General features: G+C 39.5%; 1 protein-coding gene across 10 annotated transcripts in view; it reads right to left on the minus strand.

Moving 5' to 3' along the window:
- MAGI2 (membrane associated guanylate kinase, WW and PDZ domain containing 2) overlaps positions 1-27802 on the minus strand; it is a 1332179-nt gene that overhangs the window by 102401 nt on the left and 1201976 nt on the right. For all 10 annotated transcript variants that reach the window (XM_045494592.1, XM_045494594.1, XM_045494593.1 and 7 more), the window contains 4 exons: positions 23816-24001; positions 21743-21896; positions 16348-16567; positions 14987-15130 (listed from right to left, as the gene is read on the minus strand). In XM_045494592.1, coding sequence (XP_045350548.1) covers positions 14987-15130; positions 16348-16567; positions 21743-21896; positions 23816-24001 — 704 coding nt within the window. The remainder of the gene's footprint in view (positions 1-14986; positions 15131-16347; positions 16568-21742; positions 21897-23815; positions 24002-27802) is intronic.

Genomic DNA, 27802 nt, shown 5'->3' on the forward strand with positions numbered 1-27802 from the left:
CTTTCTAATAGGCTGTGGCACACCTGTCTTGTAACCCTTCATTCTATCATGTTTTGCATTCCTCATGCTTTTGAAGTTCTTCATTATTTCCAGCTTGACCTTATTTTGCTTTGTTTCTATTCCTTCTGTGTCATTCACATTTGGTGATGGGGAGTTTACATATGAGGAAAACAAGATGTGAGATGTCACATAGTTTAAGATTAAAGGCGCTTGAAAAGCGTTAGGCACTATAACTACACTACCTCACTGATACTGCAAAATCTGTAATAATTAAACGTACTCTGAAAAGGATGGTGGATTTACAGGGAGGCGCTAGGGCATAAAAAGCAGACAGTGAGTTAGACTGAATTTGCCACACATATGTCATATACTCAGTTATCTACAAAATCCCACATCCTGGTTCATCAGGTGCCTTTGTGGCCATGTACTTAGTGAGCACAGCAGTTAAGTTCCAGAGCCAGAAGACACACCTGCGGTGTTCTGCACTTTGAAGCCTTCTGTTCACATATTCATTCAGCAGGTCAGTATTTCCTGAGTGGCACCATGTGCTGGGCACAGTGCTGAGCATTGGGTACAGTGGGGAGAGCAGAGCAACAAGGCTCCTTTCTCACAGAGTTTCTACTATGGAGAGGCAGATTTCATAACATCACACATGTGAATGTAAAATTAGCATCGTGACGAAAGCTACAGAGAAGTGGCAGGCAGTGACAGGCGGATGTGACGTGACTGGAGAGAGAAGAGAAACCTTCTCTGAGGACCAGATGCTTGAGTTGGCATGAGAAGGATGAAGAGGAGTTAACCAGGTGAAAGGGGGAGGGAGGAGCTTTGTGGGAGGAGGGGCCAACATGGGCAAAACTCCATGGGTAGGAGGGAGCATGGGGATCTGACTGAGGGGCTGGAAGGCAAGAGGAGCCTGGCTGAGATGAGTCGGGAGAGAGGCAGGGGCCAGAACATGCAGGGCATCCACAGCCGTGTCAGGGCTCTGTTCTTTCCTTCAAAAGAAATGGAGTGCCAATGAAGGGTTTTAAGCAATGGGCAGAGAGATCAAATTTGTGTTTTGAGAAGGAGCCCACTTTATCTAACAGACTAGGGGAAGGCAAATACAAAGTGATGGATATTTGAAAGCTTTCAGGGGCGCCTGGGTGGCTCAGTCGGTCGGGCATCCGACTACGGCTCAGGACATGATCTCACAGTCTGTGAGTTCGAGCCCCGCATCGGGCTCTATGCTGACAGCTCGGAGCCTGGAGCCTTCAGATTCTGTGTCTCGCTCTCTCTCTGTCCCTCCCCTGCTCATGCTCTGTCTCTGTCTCAAAAATAAATAAAAACATTTAAAAAAAAAAAAAAGAAAGCTTTCATAACCTCTTAACATACACACTTAAAAATGCTTTCTGTAGCTCTGGGCTTAGAGTATTGCATATTTTGTAGCTCTGGGCTCAGAGTATTGCACATTCTGTAGCTCTGGGCTTAGCGTATTGCATATAAAAGTACAGGTGTTGGTGGGAAGGAGGGGGAGGAAGAATAGGAGGAAACTCAGGAATATTGAAGTAGGCACTTTGTCCTTCCTGGAAACTATTATTCCCATTTTACAGAAGAGTAAATAACTTGCGTGAGATGAAGACATGTTGTCATTCTTTGAGTTGCTAGGGCTGATTCGACTGGTCCTATTTGCTAGGAGGACACTTTCTCTTTCCTGCCCAGTGTGCATGCCCCTGAACCTGTCCAGAGGAGGCTGGTATTTGAGGCTCTAGAGAAGCTGTAGGCTCTTGACGGGGCAACTTGTCGAAGGTCAGAGCTAGGGAGCCAGTGAGTTGGTGAGCCAGTATATGAATATCAGGTCTTCTAGGCTCTTGCTCTTTTTACTGTCCCATATTTCCTTACAAGGAAGAAACAGGTTGTGGAAAAAGAAAAGGGGACAAGGAATGGATTAGGAAGCCAATAAGACAGGTAAAAACTTCCCTCCAAGGGTTGTCAGGGTAAGGAAGAAACTGAGTGAGTTGGAGACCATGAAAATGTCTTGGATGAGCCGATTGAAAACAAATGAAGTGAATGCAGTTCTTTAATATTTGTCAATGATCAGAGGCTTCAAACTGAGATCCACTGATGGGTGTATATTGCTATTTGTACCAACTTTTTTGTTGGGAAATTGTGTGTGAGGGAGTCTCTCGTTGCTAAGGGAGACAGACTTGCTGCTTTGTTTCCCTGGATCCAAGCAAGGGCATATTAATTAAAGACACTATATCACGCTATTCAAGCTCAATGGCAGAATATGAGCAAGACGTGAAGAGGGCTCCTCCCTAAATTCAGGAAGAGCCTCCAGCTGGGGAGGTCCACATTTTTCTGGCCCAGACAAGCACCCTTAGCCCTGGGGAAGATAAGGCAGGATTCTTCTGAGCATTCGCCAGGAATCTGCCTACTCCTAAATGTGTGCCCTTCCAGAGAAAACTTCGCTTGCATCTGGCTGGAGAGGAGAAGCATAAAGGAATCTGAGAAATCAAAATAAGTTTCCTGGGAATGAAAACCATCTTTAAAATTTCAAATATAAAGATGAGGCATAAGAGCAGCGGTTTATGCAGGTTCTTCTCAGCATGCTTATTTCTAAGGCATTTCAAACACTTCCACAGTAGTGTCTTCTAACATCACACAGGGCATGCTGGAACTGTTTTGACTGGCTGCACTGGGACCCACACCTGCTGGTGCAGGAACTGCTTCAGACTCCCTGCCCACAGCCACTCTACCTTCCTCTTGCCTTAGTATCTGCTTACAACAGTGAGAAAACTAGGGTAGCTGGGATCCACACATTGCCTGCCTTATTTTGTTTGGCATGCACAGCTTTTTTTTAAATTACAAAAGAATATTTTTTCAAGTCTGGTTGATTCTTAAAAATGTGGATTTTTGCTTTCTCTTGGAAGTTCAAAGACTTAGAAGGAGGGAGCCAACATCCCCTCTGATCAACAGTTGGCCTGGGCTAGTAGTGGCTGCTCTTCAGAAGGGGCAAGGGCTCTCCATGCTTCACACATCCATGTTCCCTGCCTGGTCTGAGAGACTAAGAGAAAAATTACCAGGTGTACTCACAACTGCAAAGAAAAGACCCCCCCCCCCTCCCCCCGCGCCGTTCCCGAAACCAGCCAGGGCGTGCCCAGTTGTGGTCTGACCTAAAGGTGGGAACCAATCAAGTTCTGCTGAGTGTTCAAATTTAAATGTCAACCAATAACAGCTCTGTAACCGTGAAAAATCCCTAACTTGTTTGTGCCTGTCTATAAAAGAAGCTGTAAGATCCTCGCTTGGGGCCTCTTAGCGTCACCGGCAATGAGTGCGCGGAGGACCGGGTTCGAACCTGCAATAAACGACCCTTGCCGCTTGGCTTTGACTCTGGACTCTGGTGGTTTGTTTTCGGGGGGTCTCTCGAATCGGGGCATATCAGGTCCATGCACGCATGTGAATGTAAGACCATCCCTCCCTTTTTCTGAGACTGTGGGCCCAAGCAGAGCTTCTCCAGTGCTGAGGCAGCAAAGTGGGGCAGAGGGATAGGAGGACATCATGCTTTTTTCTGCCCAGAATCCGGGAGTGTGTGCATAATGAGGGCCTTGGGATCATGCAGACTTAGCCCCTTGGCTATGGGGTTCTCTGATAGGGCTGTAGCAGGGGCACAGACTCACTAGAAATCAAGAATAAACAACGAACAAGAAAATCCTCATACATTAAAAAAAAACCTTCTAAATAATCCATGAGTCAAAGCAGAAATAACAATAGAAATTAAAATGTATTTAGAACTTAAAATCGTGAACATACTACATATCAAAACTACAGCCTTAAAGTCATACATTATTAATAGAAGTGAAGAATAATGGAGTTGCTGATCTAAGTGTCCAACTTAAGGAGCAATAAAAATAACAACAGAGTAAAACCAAAGAAAATGAAGGGAGAGAAATATTAAATATAAAAACAGAAATGAATAAGCAAGAGAACAAATGTGTAAGCTGGTTCTGTAAAAGAATAAAAAAAAATGGACAAATCTCTGGTATGAGTAATAAAGAAAAAACAGAATGCACAAATAAACAGGAGTCAAATAAGTGAGATGAGCACATAAAAACAAATCCTTCAGACATTAAAAATATAATAAGATAATATTATAAACACTTTGAAAACTAAGATGGGATAGACAGACTATTAGAAAAAAAGAAATTTATTAGAATTGACTCAAAAAGAAATAGAAAACGTGAAGGATTTATAGGTGTGTTCTACCAAACATTCAAGGACAATTCTCAACTTACATAAACTTTCCCAGATAGCAACAGCAATGACAACAACAGAAAGGATTATTCCTTCTCACTTTATAAGACTAAAATAACATTAATATCAAAATCATTCACAACACTACAAGAAAAGAAGATTTCAGGCCAACCTTGCTCAAGAACAAATAGAAATATCCTAAAGAAACTGCCAGAAACTCAATTGAGCAGTGCATAAAAAGATCATTATGAATAAGTAGGGCTTATTAGAGGACATCAAGAGAGATAATAACATAAAAACCCATTAATATGATTAATCATATTAATTAGCATGTTAAAGAAAAAGATCATATGATACTTTCCATGGATATAGAAATAGTACATAAAATTCAACACGAATTCCTAATAAACTCTCTAGCAAACTGGTGATAGAAGGGAACATTCTTTACTCTGATAAAGGTTATCTATATAGCCTTTGTTTATAACTAACATTGTGTTTAATGGTGAAATGTTAAAATTATTCCCTTTAAGATGAGAAATGGAACAAGAGTGCTTGTTTTGACCACTTCTATTTAGAATCACAGTAGAGGGGCGCCTGGGTGGCGCAGTCGGTTAAGCGTCCGACTTCAGCCAGGTCACGATCTCGCGGTCCGTGAGTTCGAGCCCCGAGTCAGGCTCTGGGCTGATGGCTCAGAGCCTGGAGCCTGTTTCCGATTCTGTGTCTCCCTCTCTCTCTGCCCCTCCCCCGTTCATGCTCTGTCTCTCTCTGTCCCAAAAATAAATAAACGTTGAAAAAAAAATTTTAAAAAAAGAATCACAGTAGAGGTTGAACACATGCAGTAAAATAAGAAAAAAAAAGGGTGTAAAAAAGACAAAGAACTCTCCTTATTTGCAGAAAATGTGTTTATCTAGGTAGAAAATCCAGAGGCAGCTACTGAGAAATTACCTGAATTAATGAAAGAGTTTAGTAATTTTGCTGGATACAATTGACCAACATACAAAAATCAATTTTTTTTCTTTTCACTGGTAACAGTTTACCTTAATATTACATTAAAAATACTATATATAACCAAAAACAGTAAGATACCTAGGAATAAACCTAACCAAAGAGGTATAAAGTCTGTATGCTGAAAACTATACAATGCTTATGAAAGAAATTGAAGAAGACACAAAGAAATGGAAAAACATTCCATGCTCATGGACTGGAAGAACAAACATTGTTAAAATGTCGATACTACCCAAAGCAATCTAAACATTCAATGCAATCCCTATCAAAATAACACCAGCATTCTTCACAGAGCCAGAACAAACAATTCTAAAATTTGTATGGAACCATAAAAGACCCCAATAGCCAAAGCTGGAGATATCACAGTACAGGACTTCAATCTGTATTACAAAGCTGTAATCATCAAGGCACAAACATACTGATACAAAAACAGACACATAGATTAATGGAATAGAAAAAAGAACCCAGAAGTAGACACACAAATGTATGGCCAACTAATCTTTGACAAAACAGGGAAGAGTATCCAATGGAAAAAATACAGTCTCTTCAGCAAATGGTGCTGGGAAAACTGGACAGTGACATGCAGAAGAATGAAACTGAGACACTTTATTATACCACACACAAAAATAAATGCAAAATGGGTGAAAGACCTAAATGTGAGACAAGAAACCATCAAAATCCTACAGGAAAACACAGGTGTCAACCTCTTTGACCTTGACTGTAGCGACTTCTTTTTTTTTTTTTTTTTTAATGTTTATATATTTTTGAGAGAGAGAGAGAGAGACTGATGAATGAACAAAGAAGATGTGATACACACAACCACACACACACACACACACTATGGAATATTACTTGGTGATCAAAAAGAATGAAATTTTGCCATGTGGATGTAAACAGAATGTATTACGCTAAACAAAATAAGTCAGTCAGGGAAAGACAAATATCATATGATTTCACTCATAGTAGAATTTAAGAAACAAAACAGATGCACACAGGGGAAGGGAAGGAAAAATAAGATAAAGAGAGAGGGAAGCAAACTATAAGAAAAAATACAGAGAACAAACTGAGGGTTGCTGGAGGAGAGGAGGGTGGGAATATGGGCTAAATGGGTGAAGGGCATCAAGGAGGGCACTTTTTAGGATCCACACTGGGTGTTTTTAAATTAAAAAAAAAAATTTTTTTTAATATTGATTCATTTTTGAGAGAGACAGAGTGCGAGCGGGGCAGGAGCAGAGAGAGAGGGAGACACAGAATCTGAAGCAGGCTCCAGGCTCTGAGCTGTCAGCACAGAGCCCGACGCAGGGCTCAAACTCTCAAGCTGTGACACCATGATCTGAGCTGAAGGTGGACGTCTAACCGACTGAGCCACCCAGACGCCCCTGCGCTGGGTGTTATATGTAAGTGATGAATCACTAAATTCTACTCCTGAAAGCAATACTACACTATATGTTAACTAATTTGAATTTAAATAAAAATAAAAATACTATATATAAGAGCAAAAATAAAACAAAATCCCTACAATCAATTTAGCAAAATATCTGCAGGTATGCTATGGGAAAAAAAATATAAAACTTTGAGCAGTTTATGGAATACCTAAATAAATGGATTATATCACGTTCATGGATAAAAGATTCAATATTATGAAGATTATAAATATTATAAAGTTTTCCCACATTTATTTATAGATTCTAAACAATTCAAATAAAAATCCTAATAGGACAAGCAAATTCTAAAAATTTATATGAAAGGGCAAACAAAGATCCAAAAACATCTAAACACTTCTGGAAAAATAAGATATGTATCTGGGGATGAAGGGATGGGCAGTTTCTCTATCAAAAGTCAAGACCTATTGAAAGGTAGATAAGTATAGTATCAATGTAGGCATAGACAAACAGACCAGCAGAACAGTGTAAATAATCTATAAACAGACTATTGCATATAGAAATTTTATTTATTATAGGGCTGCCATTGCAGATTGGGGGAAAATGAGAAGACATTCAACAAATGATGCTGTGACAAGTGCTTATCTATATGGAAAAAACTGAAATTAAATTTCTTCCTTATCCTACTACAGAGAAATCAATTTTAGGTGATTAAAGATTTAGAAATGATAAGCAAAACTATAAAACTTTTAGAAAAAGATATAGGAGATCTTTAAAAATATGAGTTAGGGAGTAATTTTTTAAAGATGACACAGAAAGTAGAAACTGTAAAGGAAATGGTTAATTAAATCAATTATATGCCAAAATTAAGAGTTTCTGTTTATCAAACTGCAACATAAAGAAAGTGAAACTACAAGTCATAAACTGGAGTAAGATATTTGCAACATAGCAATCGATGAAAAATCATCACCAAGAACATACAAACACTTTCACAATCAATATCAGAGGAAGAAACAATTCAACAGAAAATAGAGAAAATATATGAATAGGCATTTTTATCTAAGAGAAAACACAAAAGCCCAATAAACATAAGAAAAGATGATGAACACCATTTGTAATCAAGAAACGATATGCCATTTTCTACCCACCAGAATGAGAATTTGAAAGCTTGAAATACAAGTTTAATGAGGATGTATACATAGTAGGGGAAACTCTTTTATACTGTTAGTATGTGTATAAATTTGTAAAACCACTTAGGAAAATATTTTTGTGTTATTTAGTTAAGTTAAACATGTGCTCACCTAGGTATGTAGTCTAGTCTAGAGAAATTCTTGCATATGTGCAGCAGGAAATACATACAAGGATTGTGTTAGTTACAAAAAGCTGGAAACAACTCATATGTCCATTGACATGGAAAATCTCAAATCTCCATGGATAGCTACTATAGACTGTAGCATATTTATACAATGGAATGATTTACAACAGTGAAAATAAATGAACAATAGCTTCATGCATCAACTCGGCTGACTCTAATGAGTATAAGGTATAAAAAGCAAACCACAGAGAAGGATATGTGTAATATGATTCATCTACATAAAGTTCACAAAGTGCAAAACTAAACAATATAGTTGAGAGATACACACATATGTAGCAAAACTAGAAGGAATGGTAAGTGTTTGTTTAGAGTGGTGGTTCTTCTGGGGCTGGAGCGTGCAGGGCGGTTTAGTCATTGGAGATTGGTCATATTCTGTTTTTTAAGCACACAAGGGTGCTTGAATCATTGCTGGTATTTATACCTGCTAAATATGTTAGAAATCTTCTTCTAAATGGTTTTATGTTTAATAAAAACAATATGTAAAATAGAATACTTTTACATTCTGGGCCACAGAAAGAGAGGTGATACATTAAAAACAGCTATCAGGGAAAGATGCAGAGAAAGGGGAATCCTCAACACTGCTGGTGGGAATGCAAACTGGTGCAGACAATGTAGAAAACAGTGTGGAGATTCCTCAAAAATAGAACTACCCTACAATCCAGCTATTGTTCTACTAGGTATTTACCCAAAGGATACAAAAATACTGATTCGAAGGGGCACATGCACCCCGATATTTACAGCAGCATTATTAACAATAGCCAAACTATGGAAAGAGCTCAAGTGTTCATCAACTGATGAATGGATAAAGAAGATATGGTATATATACAATGGAATATTACTTAGCCATAAAAAAGAAAAAAATCTTGCCATTTCCAACTCACTGGATGGAGCTAGAGAGTATTATGCTACATGAAATAAATCAGAGAAAGACTAATAACCGTATGATTTCACTCATATGTGGAATTTAAGAAACAAAACAAACAATCTCACAGGGGGAAAAAGAGAGGCAAACCAAGAAACAGACTCTTAACTACAGGGAAAAAACTGATGGTCACCAGAAAGGAGGTGGGGGGGGAGGAATGGGTGAAATACATGATGGGGATTAAGGAGTGCGTTTGTTGTGTTGAGCACTGGGGTGTTGAATGTTAAGTACTGAATCACTAAAGTGTACCCCTGAAACTAATATTACACTGTATGTTAACTAACTGGAATTTAAATAAAAACTAAAAAAAAAAAAAAAAGATATTGCTTAATATCTTTTTTGCACATTGTTCAGTCTGTCAAGATATTTTAGGTTATCCTGAGGCCCCCCGCAGGTGGACATATGAGTTTCAAGAAGCTTGAAAAAAAGCTTATGCAGTGCAAAAAGGCATATACAATTGTTATACTGCTGTTAAGGTGATGAAGCTAAAAAAATGATGTTCTTTTTTATAATAGAAAGTATGTTTTATGGAAACGGGGAATATGCTACGTTTTATAGAAACAATAAAATATTTTACCTTTTCTAGAGCAAACTAGGTCTACTTTCAGATTCTCTTTTAACTTGACTTTCAGACTTTATTTATGTGATGATTAGAACTACTTTCCTTTCCTCCAAATGTCTCTTGATTTCTTAAGATTCCCTGCTTCACCCATAAATTATTTTTATATTCATTATTCATTGCCTGTGTTTCCTATTTATTTTCAGTTTTTAATTAGGTTGTATCCCTAAGAGCTTGGTATCAGAGACACAAAAATTTTCATCAGTTACAAAAACTTTATTCCTCTCAACTTATTAGACTATTTTACAAACTTAAAAACACTCTTATTTTTTATAACATATCCACTAATGGTTTCTAATAATTTCTTACACTTTTCCTTAAAATCTGAATGTCATTCGTGTTTCTTTTACCACATTAGCCATCTCAAATGACTGAAGAAAAGCAATCAGACATGATGGTTATGTTTCTATTTTCTATTCCCCATATTTTCTTCATTTACAGATTATGTTTTGTTTCCTCAACTTTTAATACATGAATATTAATTGGTGTTGGAAATCCATCTAGTGATAATTGTCAAAACTTGTTACTCTTCACTTTTTTTTTGTTAAAGTGAATATTTCACATAATTATGATCCACATGGGTTTTTTTTGGTATTTATTCTCATGGCACTATTTTCCTCAAATTCTATTCCATGATATATCTTACTGTTTAAATTCCTCTCTCTTTCCACAAACTAAAACTTCACTCTTTGCCTTAAAAAAAAAAAAATCATGGTGGCACCTGGGTGGCTCAGTCAGTTAAGGGTCTGACTTTGGTTCAAGTCATGATCTCACAGTTTGAGGGTTCAAGCCCTGCATCGGGCTCTGCACGGACAGTGAGGAGCCTGCTTGGGATTCTCTCTCCCTCTCTCTCTCTGTCCTTTCTCTGCTCATGCTCTCTCTCAAAATAAATAAATAAATAAACTTAAAAAAAATATGACTACCTCCTGATAGGTTTTCAAAACTCTCTCAACAACTCTATAAAGTAGATATCATCTTCCTATTTTATAGGAACTGAGGTTTAACAAAGTGAATTGATGTTTCTAAGTTTAATAAGGCAAATATACCATGTTTGCATATTTGGCTGGTTGAGTGAGAATAGGGCTGAGGGTTTAGAAACGCTCTAAATAGTCATATTTTTAGTAAATCTTTAGGCCCTTATTTATTTTGTTACTCTTATATGTTTCATATACCGGGTTCTAGAACCTCTCTTTTAAATTAGCATCTGGGACACCTGGGTGACTCAGTTGGTTAAGGGTCCGACCTGGGCTCAGGTCATGATCTCACAGTTCATGAGTTCGAGCCCCGTGTCAGGCTCTGTGCTGACAGTTCAGAGCCTGGAGCCTGCTTCGGATTCTGTGTGTCCCTCTCTCTCTGCCTCTCCCCCCACTCATGCTCTGTCTCTCTCTGCCTCTCGAAAATAAAGAAATGTAATAAAAAATTTTAAATTAGCATCTAATTGATCTTCTGAAAAAGAGTTTCTTGTCGTCTCTCCTTTATGTAGATTTTGGCTTGTAAATCTGACCCTCAGAAGGAACCATTCATTTTCCCCACTACTTCCTGATCATGGTTTGCTGTTGGTATGTTCTCATATTTTGAGGACAGCCGTTGACCTTGTACATTATCAGGATTCTTGCCTGATCTGACTGTTATTTCATCAAGTGGAAAAAATATTTATTTGACAAAAAAAGTAAACACATAATGCTTTCTAAGGAGGAAAAACAAATCTCTTATATGGGAGTACTCATTAATCAATTTCAAAGTCAAATAGTTTAATTTGCCAAGGATTCTCTACTAAGATATTTCTCACTGCTGCAGGTGCCCAGAAAGACTGGAGTGAGATCATTCACCTGGGACTCACTTTTGGGATATGTCTACCTATCTCTCACCAGGTTCATGAAAGAACCTCTGAGTGGGAAGGTCACTGGCACTTCTCTTGGATGCCCAGGATATCGCTTGGATGCCTAAGGACATACTTTAAAAATATGTACCCGTGCCACCATTTCTTAGAATCCCCAGTGTGAGAAGGATGCCCTTACACCCGTGCTCCCCACCTCCTCTGGCCCCTACCATACCTGGCTTTCCTGTACTACTAAACAGGCACACATCACCACTGTCCTGCAACTAAGGTGATGTAAAAGACCCAGGAAAAGTCTCAGGTTCAGAGACTAACATCTGGGGCATTAACTAAGAGTTCAAAAGCACTATTATTTACATCCCTAACCCAAAGGCCCAGTAATTCATTAGTTGTTACATGAAATGATTTTCCAGGATCATCTAGCTCTTTCACAAAAGCAATGTTGATTTTAGCAATTCCACTATGGTGTGTTTAATCTAAGATACCCAGCAATTATCAGATCATTGCCTGGCTTTTTCCTTTATGTTTCTGATCATGAAAAAGGGGGGAAACCTCATCTTTTCCAAACTTATCGGATCATGAAGTGGGTGTATGTTTAGTTTGTGAATAGAGGAAATGATGCATTAAGACTGAAGGTGAGGGAATCACGTTAATGAGGCGAAATGTGCCTGAGTGTTTTAAAGGCTGGGAAGAACCTGGTGCTAGCTTCTCTTCTTCTTGAGCTTATTTTTAATAATAGCCCATGAATGTCTAGTCCAGCTACTTTTCTCAGGAGTCTTGGCACTTTACGATCAAACCATAATCCCCATGGAGTGAAGTCCTGCCTTATAAGCATCACCTGCACAGATAATTAAGATCTGTATATGTATCTGGGTCCCAGTGGTATTAAGGGGGAATTTTATAGTTAGATGAAAAATGGGTCCCTAATAAATTTTACTGTAAAATTTCCAAATTGGTAACCAATAAGTTATCCCATTTATGCATTGGTTTAAAATAATGAGACCATTGAGTCATGCAAATGTTGATCAATCCCGGTGCTTGCCAAAGTAATTTAAACGCAACCGTGAATTACAAGTTATTGCCAATTACTGACATGCACAAATGAAGGTAGAAAACATTACCTTAAATGATTAAAATTTGATAAGAAACATTAAAATAAGATCTGAATTAATTATGTGCTATGATCAAGAACAACTACGAAGATACAAAGATTTACCTCATTCTGACAGTAGATAATATGAGCACCTTTGAACTTACATGATAAAGCTGTCCCTCTTCCTGACATGCAGTTTGTCACCATGGACAAATTTTCCCCTGGTGCTATAAGACTCCATGAGTGAGAAAAACTCAAAACATTTGAATAGCGAATATAATCTGTAAAGAGCAGAAAAAGCCTTCCATCCATCCCTGCCAAGTCCCCAGACTTAATTTGAAGATTGGAAATAAAATCAACCAGTAAAATTTTATCCCTGGAATTTCTATGACTCCCAAGTGGCTCCTTTTCTTTGAGAATTAAATGCTAGAAGTATGTATATTATGGTCCCAAATAAACTAACCCATATTATCTAAAACTGGCCATCATAATTCCTTTTACATAGCTGTACACAGAAGGAATAGTTTGCTCTATAAAACTGGCATGGAAAATTACAAAATATTGCTTATGTTTATAATCTTTGAAAAGAAGGGAAAATATCATTTTCTGAAACCCAGGTAGAGGACTCATTTTTATCACCTGCCAGAAGAAAGGGCATCTTTCATAAAATTTAGCACCTGCCTACAGAATTCTAAATCTGTGTTTACATGGGTTTAAAAACCCCAGGTAAACTGTTGGGACAGGATAGAAATCCCCTTAGAAAGGATCTAAGGGGGATTAACAAGGCCTGAGCCACACACCTCCTATCTTTGTCATACGTGTGTCAGGTCAACTTCCCTCTGGCTCAGTTAGAAGTCCTCGAACTGCAGCTTATATCACATTCACAGGGCAATGAATCACAACCCAGCCTGGTGACCCCAATCCTAGAGTATCTGATTCAGTGGGTCTGTGGTGGGGCTCAGAATTTGCATTTCTAACATGTTCCCAGGTGATGCTGATGCCAGGGACCACGCTGGCAACTACCACTCTGGCTTGAATTCTCTAAGAAAGAATATTCTTTTTACATAAAAGTACTTCTATATTTAGGATCCCATGCTTTGGGAGTGCTGTACATATCGAGCAGCCATTTAGACCACTTGTTAAAAAGTGTGGCCACTGTTTGGAAGTCAAACAGGCCACCTCTGAAGTCCACTGTGGGGGCGGGTGGGCTGTCCTCTCTCATAGGGCTCTGGTGGCTTTGCCCATGGTCCTTGTGTTGTGTTGCTTTTACGTGCACCAGGAAGATTTTGTTTTACTTAACCACTTGTGAGTTGGCTTTGCAATATGTTAAAAAAGTGCCCTTCTGTTTTTAGGGAAGCTGGGAGCCAAGAAACCATGTGGAGGCCTCTCCTAAAACCATATGTGGATGGGGTACACGGAGGCTGGTGTTGGATCAGGGCAGGAGCCGTCAGTCTCCAGAGTCAGCCAAATTCCAGTCAGTTCAAATTCCAACTTGGATACTTCCTAGTTGTCAAAGAATTGTGAAGGGAGGGAGGAACATTGACATGATTTATGTTCTTTCTACTTTTGCACTGTGGATGATTCAGTGACTTGGGAATGAAAATCACAGAAATGGTAGAGTGGGCAGTAGGAATAACAGATTCATTCAGTTATCTGGGAGCAAGTGGTTGGTGCAGCTCTGCACAGGAACCGGAAGTGCCAGAAGCCAAGGACCACAGCTCTTCTGTATTAATTTAAAGGGCAAGGAGGGAAAGCAAGAATGAATTCCAGATTTTATTTATAATAACTAACTTTTTATGTGCTTACTAATGGCCATTTTACAGAAAGAGAGGGAGAGAGAAAAAGAGAGACACAGACTAATATTCTACATTGTTATCAAGGGTTTTTTTTGTACCTTTAGATGAATAGTCAGTTACCTATCAATCAGATGCCTCAAAATCACTATTACATTAAAAAATCCATCTCAACTTACACTCTAATTAGAAAATTTTTAACTGCCACCATTTTTAAGGACAACACGTATCTAAGAAGTCTAGTCCTCCTCTTTCCAATATTGAAGCCAAAAGACCAGTCAACACAAAGGAAGTATTTCCAAAAAACACAGAACCATTTGATTAATAAACCTGGAGGAAAAAAATAGCATAAAACAAATAAAAAAATTTCAAAAGATTTATTCCAAATGAAAACTAAACCAAGCCATAGAAAAAATTATGGATCCATGTTTCCATTTCAAACTATTTCTTAGCTTACTTTGTACATTTTCTTTAGCTCGCTCTTTAGAGAAACTATATATATAAAGCACTGCAATGAGATTTGCCAGTTGGAAGGGTGTAAGCAGGAGAATGAGAGCTAATATGATTCTTGAATTGCGTTTGACCAAACCTTCAGGAAACTGAGTCATGCAACGGAAAGAAGGCAAAGCCCATGCTGAGACTGTTTGCTTAATCACATTGAGTCAGCATTCTGATACCACTGTGGGGTCTTTCAGTATTAAGCAATTCTATAAAAAGAGACTGTTCTTACCCTCATCCTTCCGTTTCTTATTGCTGGCCCATCTTCTGCCAATCTCAACACGTACAAATCCATTTTGTATTCCCTTCCTCCACGAATGCTGAATCCAAACCCTTTGGCGCCCTTCTCCATGTCCACGGTGAAATAATCAAAATCCTGTAGAGTTGGCGAGAGAATGGAATAAACAGGTGTTTGATATCAGAGAAGCTTCTGTGGTCAGTCTCTCTGTTCTCCTTCTCCCTTACAGTTAATGTGTCCCAAATGACATGATATTGTGAGAACAAGTAATCTCACTTTGCAATCTAGCAAAACGAGAGACAAAATTCCAAAAGTTCAAGCAGATCTGAATGCAGTTTCCTTGGTCATTAAAAGAACTACCGTGTAGCTTGATTACTTTGGTATCCATTGCTTACTTGGCAAACAAAATGACTGCATATAGGTCTGAGCGATACTATCACTCCTTTGTGTTTCCTCATTCACTGCTGTTGGGCACCATAAATAAATGTATCAGAGTCGTGTGTGTCTGTCTCTGTGTGTACATGTGTGTCTGTGTGTGCACGTGTGTACATGTATCTCTGTGTGTACACGTGTGTATGTGTGTCTATATGTGTCTCTGTGTGTACGTGTGTCTGTGTGTGTCTGTGTGTACATTTGTATCTGTGTGTGTACATGTGTGTCTGTGTATACGTGTGTGTATGTGTGTGTACATGTGTGTCTCTGTGTACATATGTGTGTCTGTGTGTATCTATATGTATGTGTGTGCACGTGTGTGTCTATATGTGTGTCTCTGTGTGTACGTGTGTGTACGTGTGTGTGTACGTTTGTATCTGTGTGTGTACATGTGTCTGTGTGTACATGTGTGTCTGTGTATACGTGTGTGTACGTGTGTGCACGTGTGTGTCTATATGTGTGTCTCTGTGTGTACGTGTGTGTACATTTGTATCTGTGTGTGTACATGTGTCTGTGTGTACATGTGTATCTGTGTGTACACGTGTGTCTGTGTGTACATGTGTCTGTGTGTATGTGTGCATGTATGTCTGTGTGTACGTGTGTATATGCGTGTCTGTGTGTACATGTGTGTATGTGTGTGTATGTGCGTGTATACGTGTGTCTGTGTGTGTACATGTGTGTCTATGTGTACATGTTTGTACATGTGTGTCAATGTGTCTGTGTTTGTGTCTGCGTACACGTGTCTCTATGTGTACATGTGTGTCTGTGTGTGTACGTGTGTATCTGTGTGTGTTTGTCTGTATGTGTGTGTACATGTGTGTCTCTGTGTGTGTGTATCTGTGTGTAGGTGTGTGTGTATGTACGTGTGTCAATTATAGTTTTGCCCATTAGGAAAATGAAATTTAATGGGGTCCTGTGGGTACCTGGGGCTGCCTGTAGTCTGCCAGAGGGTACTGCCTGGTGTCAGGGGAGTGCTGCCTGTAGTCCAGCAGGGGAGGCTGCCTGTAGTCCAAGGGTGGGGGTTGCTGGTAGTCCCCTCCTGGGGGCTGCCTGTAGTCCAGCGGTGGCTGCCTGTAGTCTGTGAATGGAGGCTGTCGGATGTCTGGTTTCACATCTTGCCTTGCTTTCACTTCTGACCTGTAACTAAATAAATGGACATGGGATTTGCTCTGAGGTCTCAGCATTCTAAGGAGATTAGAATGATCACATGACCTCTAGGCACATGCGGGCCACACTTCTTAGAGGTCCTTTTGCATGTTCAGGAATTTGAGAAAATCATAGATGATAAGCATTATTTTAAAATCCTTGACAAATGCCATATTGTCTACTTTTCATTTGGCTCCTTGAGAAATCAAGGTAACATGATGGCCCAACCAGAACTTTGTGGAAAAGGACTTATGGATATCCCTCTTTGACTTTGGCTATTTACAAACTTGTACAACTGTAGCAAATCTAGGGAGTTAAACTATACATCCCAAACTATACATCCCAAAATAGCAGTTTGTCTCAACACCAGTAAACCAACTCTCTCAACCACTCTCTCTCGCCCACACAGTATTCATTACTTTATGACAGCACAACCAAAGTAATCTCTAAATACTCTATAAATATATAATTAAAGGCAATATTTTAACCTGCTAGGTTTGGTCTTTTTGAATATCTTACAGAGGTTAAAGGAGTGATAGCAAAGCATAATCATGAGCTGTAAGTCAAGGAGAAAGTCACTGGGTCATTGCTAAGAGTAGAAACATATTACATAGTTTTAATACTAGACTATAACTATCAGATTAGTATCAGATGCTATTATCAGATACTACCACGGCCGTAAGATGAAAGGGAAGGCAAAAATGTGTATGTCCAACATTTGTCTCTTTCTTGTTTCTAGATGTTACTTACAGTAGCCTTCCACCCCATCCATGGGGGTTACATTTCTAGACCTCAGTGGTTGTCTAAAACCGCAGACAGTCCTGAACCCTATATACACTATGCTTTTTCTTATACCACAAATCTATGAGAAAGTTTAATTTATAAATTAGGAACAGTGAGAGATTAACCCAGCACTGGGCTTGATCTCACAACCGTGAGAACATGACCTAAGCCAAAATCAAGAGTGGGACGCTTAACCAACTGAGTCACCCAGGAACCCCACTACTATTTTTAAAAATCATTCACCTGAACAATTGCCATTAGTGCAATCTAATATTTGGTGAGGATACACAAAAAATGTACAGTAATCAATGTATTTATTTGGAGTGTTTGAAAGGATGTTCTTTTAATCAACACTTTGAGCAGGTCCCATTTGTTACTTAAATGGGAAGTAATGCAGAAATGACACATTCCTCTTGTGAACTGCAGAAGTGACACATTCCTCTTGTGAACTGCAGAATTTAGGCTTTGTTTCCTACCTCGGCAAGTTGTCCACTCACCTCCTGGGATTGTGAATGCTGAAAACAGAATTATTTAAATATGCTTCGAATAAGATGCTTAACCACACAAACGAATGAATTAAACAAAGGAACTGAACTGGCTGCCATTCGTTGGCATGTGTTGATTCCTTCCTAGAAACTGTTTGGTACATTAGATGTCAAGCTGCTTTGAGTTACAGCACAAGTCACTTGATTTTCGTGATCTGTGTGGTAGTGGTGTGCGATAGCCATTACGTGCCCCATTTCCAACCAGATGTGTCACGAGGTATAGCCAAAGAGGGTGAAATGTAAAGTCTCCCCAAAGATTACACAACAGCCTAGAATAGGAACCGTTAAAATGCAACAGCTGTCATCCAAGCCTACCTTCTGGCATTCAGACTGCATTTGAACCAGTGCTGTCTGTCAGGATTTTACATTGAACTGTACATTGAAGAGTCTTTAATGAGGAAAATATACTTAAGTTTTTATGAGTGTTGCTAACTGTTCAGTGAATGATACAGCGGCTTGGGCAAAAACTATGTTGCTTTGAATTTGTGAAATACTTTAAGGAAAACTCAGGATTATTAAAAAAAAAATACAGCCTCTTTAAAATTCCTTCACTCATGAAAGAAAGTCATCAGTATAACTCTTTGTTGCTATTAATTCCACTATTAAAGAGCCTGTAGAGATAACAACAACAACAACAACAACAACAACCAGATTTCTAGTGATAAAATCCAGCAGAATTTTATGGTATGAACAAGTTCCAGAACCAAGAAACAATGCCATGTGGTACAGGATCTTGTACTGGGCTTTTGCCTCATGTGGACCTTTTAAGAATTCCTTCCAGCTTAAACATCTAGGGTTCAAAGTATGTAAAAAAAGACGTAAATTTCCAGTGTTTTTCTACTGACTTTGCTGTTTAAAATGCAGTCAAGGGGCACCTGGGTGGCTCAGTTGGTTAAGCATCCAACTTCGGCTCAGGTCATGATCTCACAGCTTATGGGTTTGAGTCCCGTGTCGGGCTTTGTGCTGACAGCTCAGAGCCTGGAGCCTGCTTAGGATTCTGTGTCTCTCTCTCTCTCTCTGCTGCTCCTCCCCTCATGCTTTCTGTGTCTCTCTCTCTCTCTCTCTCAGAAATAAATAAGCATTAAAAAATTAAAAATAAGTAAATAAAATGCAGTCAAATATTAATTTCCCTTGCTGGGGAAGGTGAGCTCTGCTATTTATACTTAGTTTTGAAATATATTATATAATGGTTCTTTTGTTGTTTCCAATGAATGCTTCTCCTTGAATACTGTTTTGCTTATGTGCATATTAAAACGATTTTGTTTCCAGAGTATATATCAAAAGGTTGTTAAGGGATAGAGACATAAGTAGAGGTGTGCAGGGTGTCAGTAGGAAGCCAAAGTGAAAGTAAATAAGACAGGATAAAATATTCAGTCATTTTAATTCATAAAATAAAAATGTGGAAGCAGATCGTCATTTAATTTTATCCCATTTTAACATGGAAACTGGCTCAGTTTGACATGGAGTTAGGTGGGCATTTCTTGTATAGATGAACCACTAGAAAATGCATATGGAGTAATTGGCATAAAAGCTATCTTGGAGACATCTCTAGCCTGATCTAGAGAAAGACAAAGAGCTCTTGATACCATGACTATCTTTAAATGAAGCTAGGAAAATGATCTGGTATCTGTAAAATTATTAATCTCTTCATTCATATGTAAAAGAGCCACCCACTAACAATCAACAGTTAAGCCAGGAAACCCCAGTGCCAAGGAAGGGCTCTCTGAAAGCAGGCACTTGCCAGGCTTTTAATATTAGTGCAGCAAAGTTCACTGGGAAAATTTGTTGGTGATTTATAAAAATTTGAATCAGGTCAATTGGTTAATCCCAGAGTTGGGAAATATTTTATTCCGTGTAGTCAGGACAAAAAGACATTCCAAAGACTGTTGCTTCTCCGATCAGGGCCAACGAGTTCCAGTTGTGGGCTAGTAGCAGCAGTTGAAGCATGATAGTGGCCTTGCCCAAATGTTATTCTCCCCACTGAATTATAACACGACAGGGATGAGATTACCCACCCCGAAGCCAGAAGCAAGAGCCCATGTCTGGGGGAGTCTGACTCTGGAAAGGTGAGATAGAACTGTGGCTGGGAGATTAATAGACGGAGGCAGAGCCATAAGAGGAGTCTGAGGCTGGCCCGGGAATTGCATGTGCTCAGCCCCTTCCTCCTGAGTCCGAAATGAATCCTGGGGAAAGCCAGTGTGATCTGTTAAAACAGCTCACGGTGAAAGCAAACACATCAGTGGCTTATTACTGAGATACCCAGGACTTACTCTTCTTACGGGTTGTCAAATTCTTACCCCCCTATCGTTTGCTTTATGGTCTTTAGTCTTTTTTCTTCCGTGGAATATATTAAAACCATAAACAGCTTAGGATAACAGACATTTACTTTTCTGTGAAAGCAAATGGGGGAACTCCTGAGAAGAACAGGGCTTTATGGAAATAGCACCTGTGGCACAGGGAAAATATTTGCTTTGCAACTGCGTGAGTGATGGACCTACAGAGTTCTGGGACTTGGAAACTGAGTCTCACTTCATCTTTCCCAACATATGAGGTGGGAGCTAGGAAGCAGATGTTCAGAAAACATTAGAATTATGGAAAAGACCGTTGAGGGTTTTGTACACAGAGATGTTCCTGTGGGTTGTTCTGTTTTTCTCCTTCAAAAGAGGGAAAACAGCATGGGAACATGTCTTCATCTCTTTCCTTTATGGCTCAACCTAACCCAGGCTCCCTGTTACACACAAGTTCATTGTAAGAAGACAATGCTGTTTTTACATGACATCCTTTTTTTCTGGAAGTTCAAAGTGGCTTACTCATATTGTTTATGATATGGAATGGAAGAACCTCATTAGATCATGGGTAGGGGGATATAGGCAAAATGCAGTAAAAAATGCTAACGTTTATTACTGCTTACAAGTTTTGCCACACTTCCCTCTCTCCACACCACCATTGTTCTCTGAGCCACCACCTTCATTGATCCAGAGATATCAGCAGCCATCTCTAATTGCTTAATCTACTTCCAACCCTCACCAGCTCCCAGTCAGCTCTCTGTGTGGCCCACTGGGCGGCCTTGAAAAGGAAATCCAGTGATGTCAGTCTTCAGCGTAAAACCTTCCAATGACTTGTCATTATACTGAAGCTCAAAATCTTTGGTGTGCCTGGGTGGTTCAGCCAGTTGAGCATCCAACTTCGGCCCGGGTCATGATCTTGTGTTTGTGGGTTCGAGCCCTGAGTCGGGCTCTGTGCTGATAGCTCAGAGCCTGGAGCCTGCTTGGATTCTGTGTCTCCCTCTCTCTCTGCCCCTCCCCTGCTTGCTCTCTGTGTCTCTTTATCTCTCAAAAAATAAAATAAAACATTAAAAAAAATTTAAAAAAATCTTTAACATGCTTACAGCCCCAAAGGTGGGTCCCTATCACTCTCATTGCTACATCTTGAACCATGCTCCCTGACCTCTTCCCTCACCACACTGACCTTATTTATTTCCATGCCTTTCAAGTTTGCATGCTCCCTCCTGCCAAAGGGTCTATATCTATGTTCTTCAGTTTGGAGTCTCTTCAACGTGGTCTTCATCTAGTTAATCCCTACTGATCATCTACTGATCATCTACCTACTAATTGCTCATCATTTCTTGAGGAAAGGTTCTCTTTTTGTGAAGAACAGACCCCTGTATTTGCTAATAAAACCGCATGTGTGACACACACAGAATCTCTAAATCACAGAAAGGAGCACCTGGCAATTTCTACTTTATGAAACTTTCTCTTCTGTGTCCTGTTGTGTCCTGTCCCAAACTCTCCCTCTCCCCACCTCCCTCACCTCTCAGCATCAGAAAAACCAGGGGAAACTTTACCTATTTTCATGTCCTTGCAGCTGAAGTGGCTGAGGAGGAGCTGGTTGGGCAACAGGGCTGTTGGGAGTGGCTGGGCTCGGCTGGGCCAGAGGACTCTGCTGGGCCATGGGGCTCTGCTTCTCTGAGCTGGGTGCCGATGCTGGGCTGCTGAGCTCTGCAAAGGGGAGCCAAAGTGGCAGGTGCAGTCAGGTTGGCATCTGATAAAGGGCAAGAGGTGGCCAGAGGTGGTAACTCTTTGCCTCCTCAGATGACTCAAGGCTTCAGTTTTCTCAGTTTCTGTTAGGCTTTAAGACAGCAGGTTAAACTTATCAATTACCCAATCAAGTTCCAATACCATTCGCAGAATTAGTATTATTTCATGAATTACAAGTGTTGCTGAACAAAGTTAAACAGAGTCTCTTGTCATTTTCCTAGCAGAAAAGATTACAATTAAAAAAAAAACCCTGTTAAAACAATGAAAAAATAATCCAGAGGAGTAAGCTCTAAAACATATTCTATTTTTCCAGTGCTGCCCACTGAGAGAAAACATTTGAGCTGCTACTTTTTGGTTGTAAAGACAAATCCTACCAGTATTCCCAAGTTTGGACAAGGAAGTAACCATAATAGAAATAAATGCTTTTCATAATATTCTCTCTAGTTCCTTGTTGATTTTATTGCTCAATCACCCCCTGTACTCCATGGTTTTTCAGAAAGAAAAAGAACATTGGACAGAAGAATGTTCGTAAAATTGTTCTTTGTTAACACAGCTTCTTGGATTTTCCTGTAATAGCATTACCGTCTCAACTGAAATTATCTGTATATGATGCGATACAAATAAGACAGACATATTTCAGACTGGGGAAAACTGAAAAGCGAGTCAGATTTTTAGTGAGCAATCTTGCTTAGAGTTCATTTGAATATTTTACACACAATGATGTCTGCAAGTAACAGGTTAAAAACACCGCAGTCATTTTCTGTTCTGTTCTTTTTATTTGGTTGGGTGATAAAAGGGAGGTGATCTATTCTTTATTAAGCCATTCTTCCCCTTTCTTGTCTGGCAGTCCAGATTTTCAAAAATTCTTTCCACTTGTGGGGTTTCTCATCTTCAGCACTGTTGACATTTTGGGCAAGACAATTCTTTGCTGGGGCGGGGGGGGGGGGGCTGTCCTGTGCATTGTTGGATGGCTGGCGGTATCCTTGCCCTTTACCCGCTAGATGCCGGTAGCATTCCCATCCTAATTGTGACAGTCAAAAACGTTGTCAGACCTTGCTGAACATCCCCCAGGGGGACAAAATCACCTCAGTTGAGAACCACTGTTTTATATGGAAAGTCAGGTGACCGTTTAGTGCCTGCTTGCCAGATAGCCCCAATACGGAATCAGGAGACTGAGGAAAACAGAGGGAACCAAGGTGCGTGGACCTATCACTCTCCATGTGGTATTCTACAATCCACTCACAGGTGAGCTCTGGGGACTGAAATCTCGAGCATCATTCATGAGTCAGCAGCTACAAACCAGTAATGAACCAGTGTCTGGAAACGGTGACTTTACGGTGAACTGGTTCTTAGATCCTTGTGGCCCTCAAGGCATGGCAATAAGCTGTAACTCTCACTACTCTTCAAGCCTCAGGGGGGAGTCCTTATACAGAGAAATTCAAAAGATTAAGTGGGAATTTAAAATTCTTATCAGATGCAACGTTTTCTAAATGAGCTCTCTTTATACCACAAAACTTCCTCAAGCTTTTCAAAATCAATCTGACTTTGAAGAATCCTCCAGAGCTTAACTGTTAACATGAATACACTTTTTTTTTTCTGCTTCAGATTTGTAACTCTATAATCTCTGTTGAATGGGTTCTGGTTTAATATAAGCATAAAAACAGTACTCCCCAGACCACAGGGAATGATTGAATAACCCAGTGTCTTGAGATTCACACTATTTATCTATAATGTCACACAGCTTGATCTCTGAATGAAACTGGTACTAAGTAAACAGGATATGGGTTGCAAGAGAGAGTGGATTTCTGCAAAAGTAGAAATAGGAATCAACCTCAGGCGCTCTGGCACCACTATGATGGCGGCCAGGCTTAGGCACTCACCCTCCTGAGGGATGATGCGGAGGGTGACACTAAGACCAGCATCCTTGATGAGCTTCACAATGTCTGCATGAGGCATGTTGATGATGGACTGGCCGTTCACTGCTAAGATCCGGTCTCCCACTTTCAGTTTTGCACAGCGGTCTGCAGGACTCCCATCGATGATGCGGCCGATTTTATGGGGCACAGCTAAAACAATCCCCAACAGAATCAGATATCAGGAGTGTTCCCAGCACTGTTCTTTTTTTAAAAATATTTTTATTTATTTTTGAGAAAGCACAAGTGGGGAGGGATAGGAGGAGGGAGACAGAGGATCTGAAGTGGGCTTGGAGCTGACTGCGATGAGCCCGATGTGGGGCTTGAACTCACCAATTGTGAGATCGTGACTTGAGCCAAAGTTGGAAGCTTCACCAACTGAGGCCCCTAGGGCCCCCCTCCAGCACTGTTCTATCTTTGAGTCCAGCCCCACAGAAAAAAATGCGATGTCAGAATTCTTTTTTCCATCAGTAAATTTGCCTTTTGAAATCATAATCATGCCTATTAAATGTGGTCCTGTGCATTCCACTGAGATCAGAATTTCTAAATTCAAGTTCTGTGCAATGACAGACCAATTCCAAACACATGGACCAGGGGTCCTCAAATTCTGGTGTATCATAATCACTCTAGGATTAAAAATACAGCTCTTTGGGCCTTAACCTGACCTTGCGCATCAAAATGTCCAGGAGCAGGTGAGAATCACAATTTTTTTTTTTTTTTTTTGAGAATCACAAATTTTTAAGAAGCTCCTCAAGACATTCTGATACACACAAAATTTTGAGAACCACAGGCATGCATTATTGTGAGACCATACTGTAGAGATAATAATACAGTTTCAGAAGGATACAATAAATGTCAAGAATTCAATTTCTACCCTTGTCTATTTTACCGAGAGAAGAGATCAGGGAAGGAGAGAAATCTATATTAACATGGGCTGTCGCAGCAGGTGAAGAAGCTATGCTCAACTTCCTATCATCCACTAATCTTCGGTTTCAAGGTTGATGCAGGTTTCAAATCTTACCTCTTCTTTCTGATTTAATTTATAAGTGGTGCTGATAATTTATTAATGATGCATAATATATTGCATCAAATCTAAGATGCCATTATGACAAACTTCTGTTTTAGGTATCACAAGAAAGAAGGAAAGAAAGAAAGAAAGAAAGAAAGAAAGAAGGAAGGAAAGAAACTCTGCCAATTAAACAATGACACTCCATCGACTGTAAGATGCTGTATAATTTTTTAGATATTTAAATTATGAAAACATGTATTAGAATTGATCAAATATGGCATATGTCTCTTTAAAACAATGAAAGCTTATGTATGTATGTATGTATGGAGAGCCAGGTGCATGAGGATAAAAGATTTTTTAGCAGGTTGACTTCTATTCAATGTAAGTGTTTGAGTGCCTACCAGGATAACTATTTCTGGGGTCAGATACCACTGGCACACCCCTTCCTTCCCTAAGGAGGTTAGAATCTAGAAACCTGTTCTTTTTCCTTTCACCTTTGTAGGTAGGGAACCCCAGCCAGGAAATCACCTGTCAGTTACTCTGTGTTGTTTCTTTCCTCATGGAAGTCAGGTACTGATTTATCTGTGTAAAGAGGCAGAGACACTCCACCATTTGTTATGCTTCAGGAGTGTCCGTTCCTTGAACTCTCAATCTTATGTATGTGTTACTGTGAAAGGCAGAACATCAGCTAATAACCACGTAAGGAAGGACAATCAGTGAGTTAATGAACCAGAGCCTTGCTCATATTTCCATTGTGACAGGTTATAGATAGCATATGAAAATACTGGCTGAGCCGATGTTTCTGAAGTAAAACTCATGTTGAGTTTTTATTTACAGGCACTAATGGCTTTAATTAAGAACATCTTACTTAAAGCATACTAAAGATCATCTTAGACTCTCAGGACAATGTACTTATTAAGCAGAAATGTAAAAAAAACTCATTCATTTAGTTATTTAAAAAAAGAAGGCATTGCAAATTCTTTGGTCTTCTACCATAATTAGAGTGAACATTTGTTCCTGTTTTTGCCCCCTTTCATGTTCAATACTGTCCTTGAACAGTCCATACATGACACGGTCTCCCTGGTTTCCAATGTGTCTATTGCTATCCATCATGTGATCCTTGGAAAGTTACCTGACCTCTCTGAGTTTGTTTTTCAATAGTAAAATTGGGATAATAATATCCCTGACTTCACAGGATGGCTCTGAGAAACAAATGCATCGGCACATGTGAAGTGACTAGAACAGTGCCTGGTGTAAGAACGGATCTATAACTATTAACTTTTCTTTCATTCTCTTTATTACTATTATCTTTTTAATGTTTCTGATATCACTATTGATATGCACGTGTGCTTGTATATAGGTACCAGCTTGAATTCTTCCTACATGGGGTAAACCTGTATTACTGTTAAAACTGAAGAAATGTTTTGCTTATAACACAACAGTGTCTCCTAAGTATCAACACTGGAAAATAGCTTCACTTGGGAAAAAGAAATGTGTTTTGGGGATTATACAGATGCTAGATGAGGCCAAACATCCTGTTTGTTTTTCTCTGGTTTTACAAAAAAGATGTTGTATGTCTGTGTAGGAAAATGCCAACTCATAAGTAAGACTTTATTATTTAAAGGGAAATTAGTATAATACAGATGTCCTCATTATTCGCATTGAGACTTAAACACACACAATTACAACTACATTAAAATATATATAATTTAATCCTTAAGAAATCATGTGAGATACTGGATAGAATTACCATTACATGTTTAGAGTGGAAGAAACCGAGCTACAAAGTCATTAGCGACTGCCCAACTCAGAAAGTCCAAGCAAGATTTAGAATCCCAGTCTGCTCGATTCCAGAGGCTTTGCTCTTAACCACAGTGCTACACTGTATCTCTGGACTTTGTGGTTCCTTTCCTCCACCCAAGCACTTGTTTCATGGGCACCTGGTACTTTTATTTGGTGAGTGCAGCTTGCCTCTAATCAGGCAGTCACAAACACTTCACCAGTGGCCCTCATCCAGGGGAGAGTGGAAGGCAGAAACTCTGCTTGAAGCTGGTTCTTTGTGGCAGCTGTCTTTTGACAGGCAGGACATGAGGAAGAAGGGAGAGGAAAGGGGAGGAAGGAAGGCAAGGGGGAGGAGAGGAAGGGAGAGGAAAATTGGACAGCTCCTCAGATCCCTTTTGGTTGGGACTTCACATCATGGTGTCATTCCTTTATTTGAAGTCATTTCTTTGGGTATTAGAAATACATTTCAAATGAAATTTAAAAATACACTTTAAAACACATACAGCTGGTATTTGGATGATTTGCTGCTTTGAATTATTCATGCCTATACTCCCCTCCATTACCGTGCATCATTTAGAATCTCCTGGGCATAAAGCCCCAAATGTTTCAAAACATAGATTTCACACACACACACACACACACACACACACACACTTTTATGAGCTCAATAACAATAAAAAAAAAACCAATAAGTTATCATTTGTTAATTTCCAGGCACTGGGCTAAGTGCTTATTTTAAATCCTGACAGCAGCAGTGTGAAGTAGCTGTAAAAGTATAATAATCATGTTTAGTTTATTGTTAAGAAAACAAAGAAATGTCAAAGCCAGGATTCAAACCTATGCCTGTGGCTTCAAACCTTAGGGTTGCTCCCTCCTTTTTTTGATATATGCCAGGTTGGAAGCAATTTGAATTATGAGAACTGAAGGAATGGCTCAGCTTAGGAACAGCTTAGGAAAGCATGCTGCTTGAGATTTTGAGATGAAAATTTCATTGTAAACAGATCCATTTGCTTATGATGATAACTCTCAGTTTCAAGGCCATTTTCACTTTACTGTGGCAGACAGAGTAACAACTAAACTAAAATAATAAAAACTAAAATGAAATAATGAAAACTGAAATAATTCTATGGTAGCCACACAGAATGACCGAGTGGCTTACATAA

Source organism: Leopardus geoffroyi, chromosome A2 (genome assembly GCF_018350155.1).
Source record: "Leopardus geoffroyi isolate Oge1 chromosome A2, O.geoffroyi_Oge1_pat1.0, whole genome shotgun sequence".
In the NCBI taxonomy this organism is placed as follows: Eukaryota; Metazoa; Chordata; class Mammalia; order Carnivora; family Felidae; genus Leopardus; species Leopardus geoffroyi.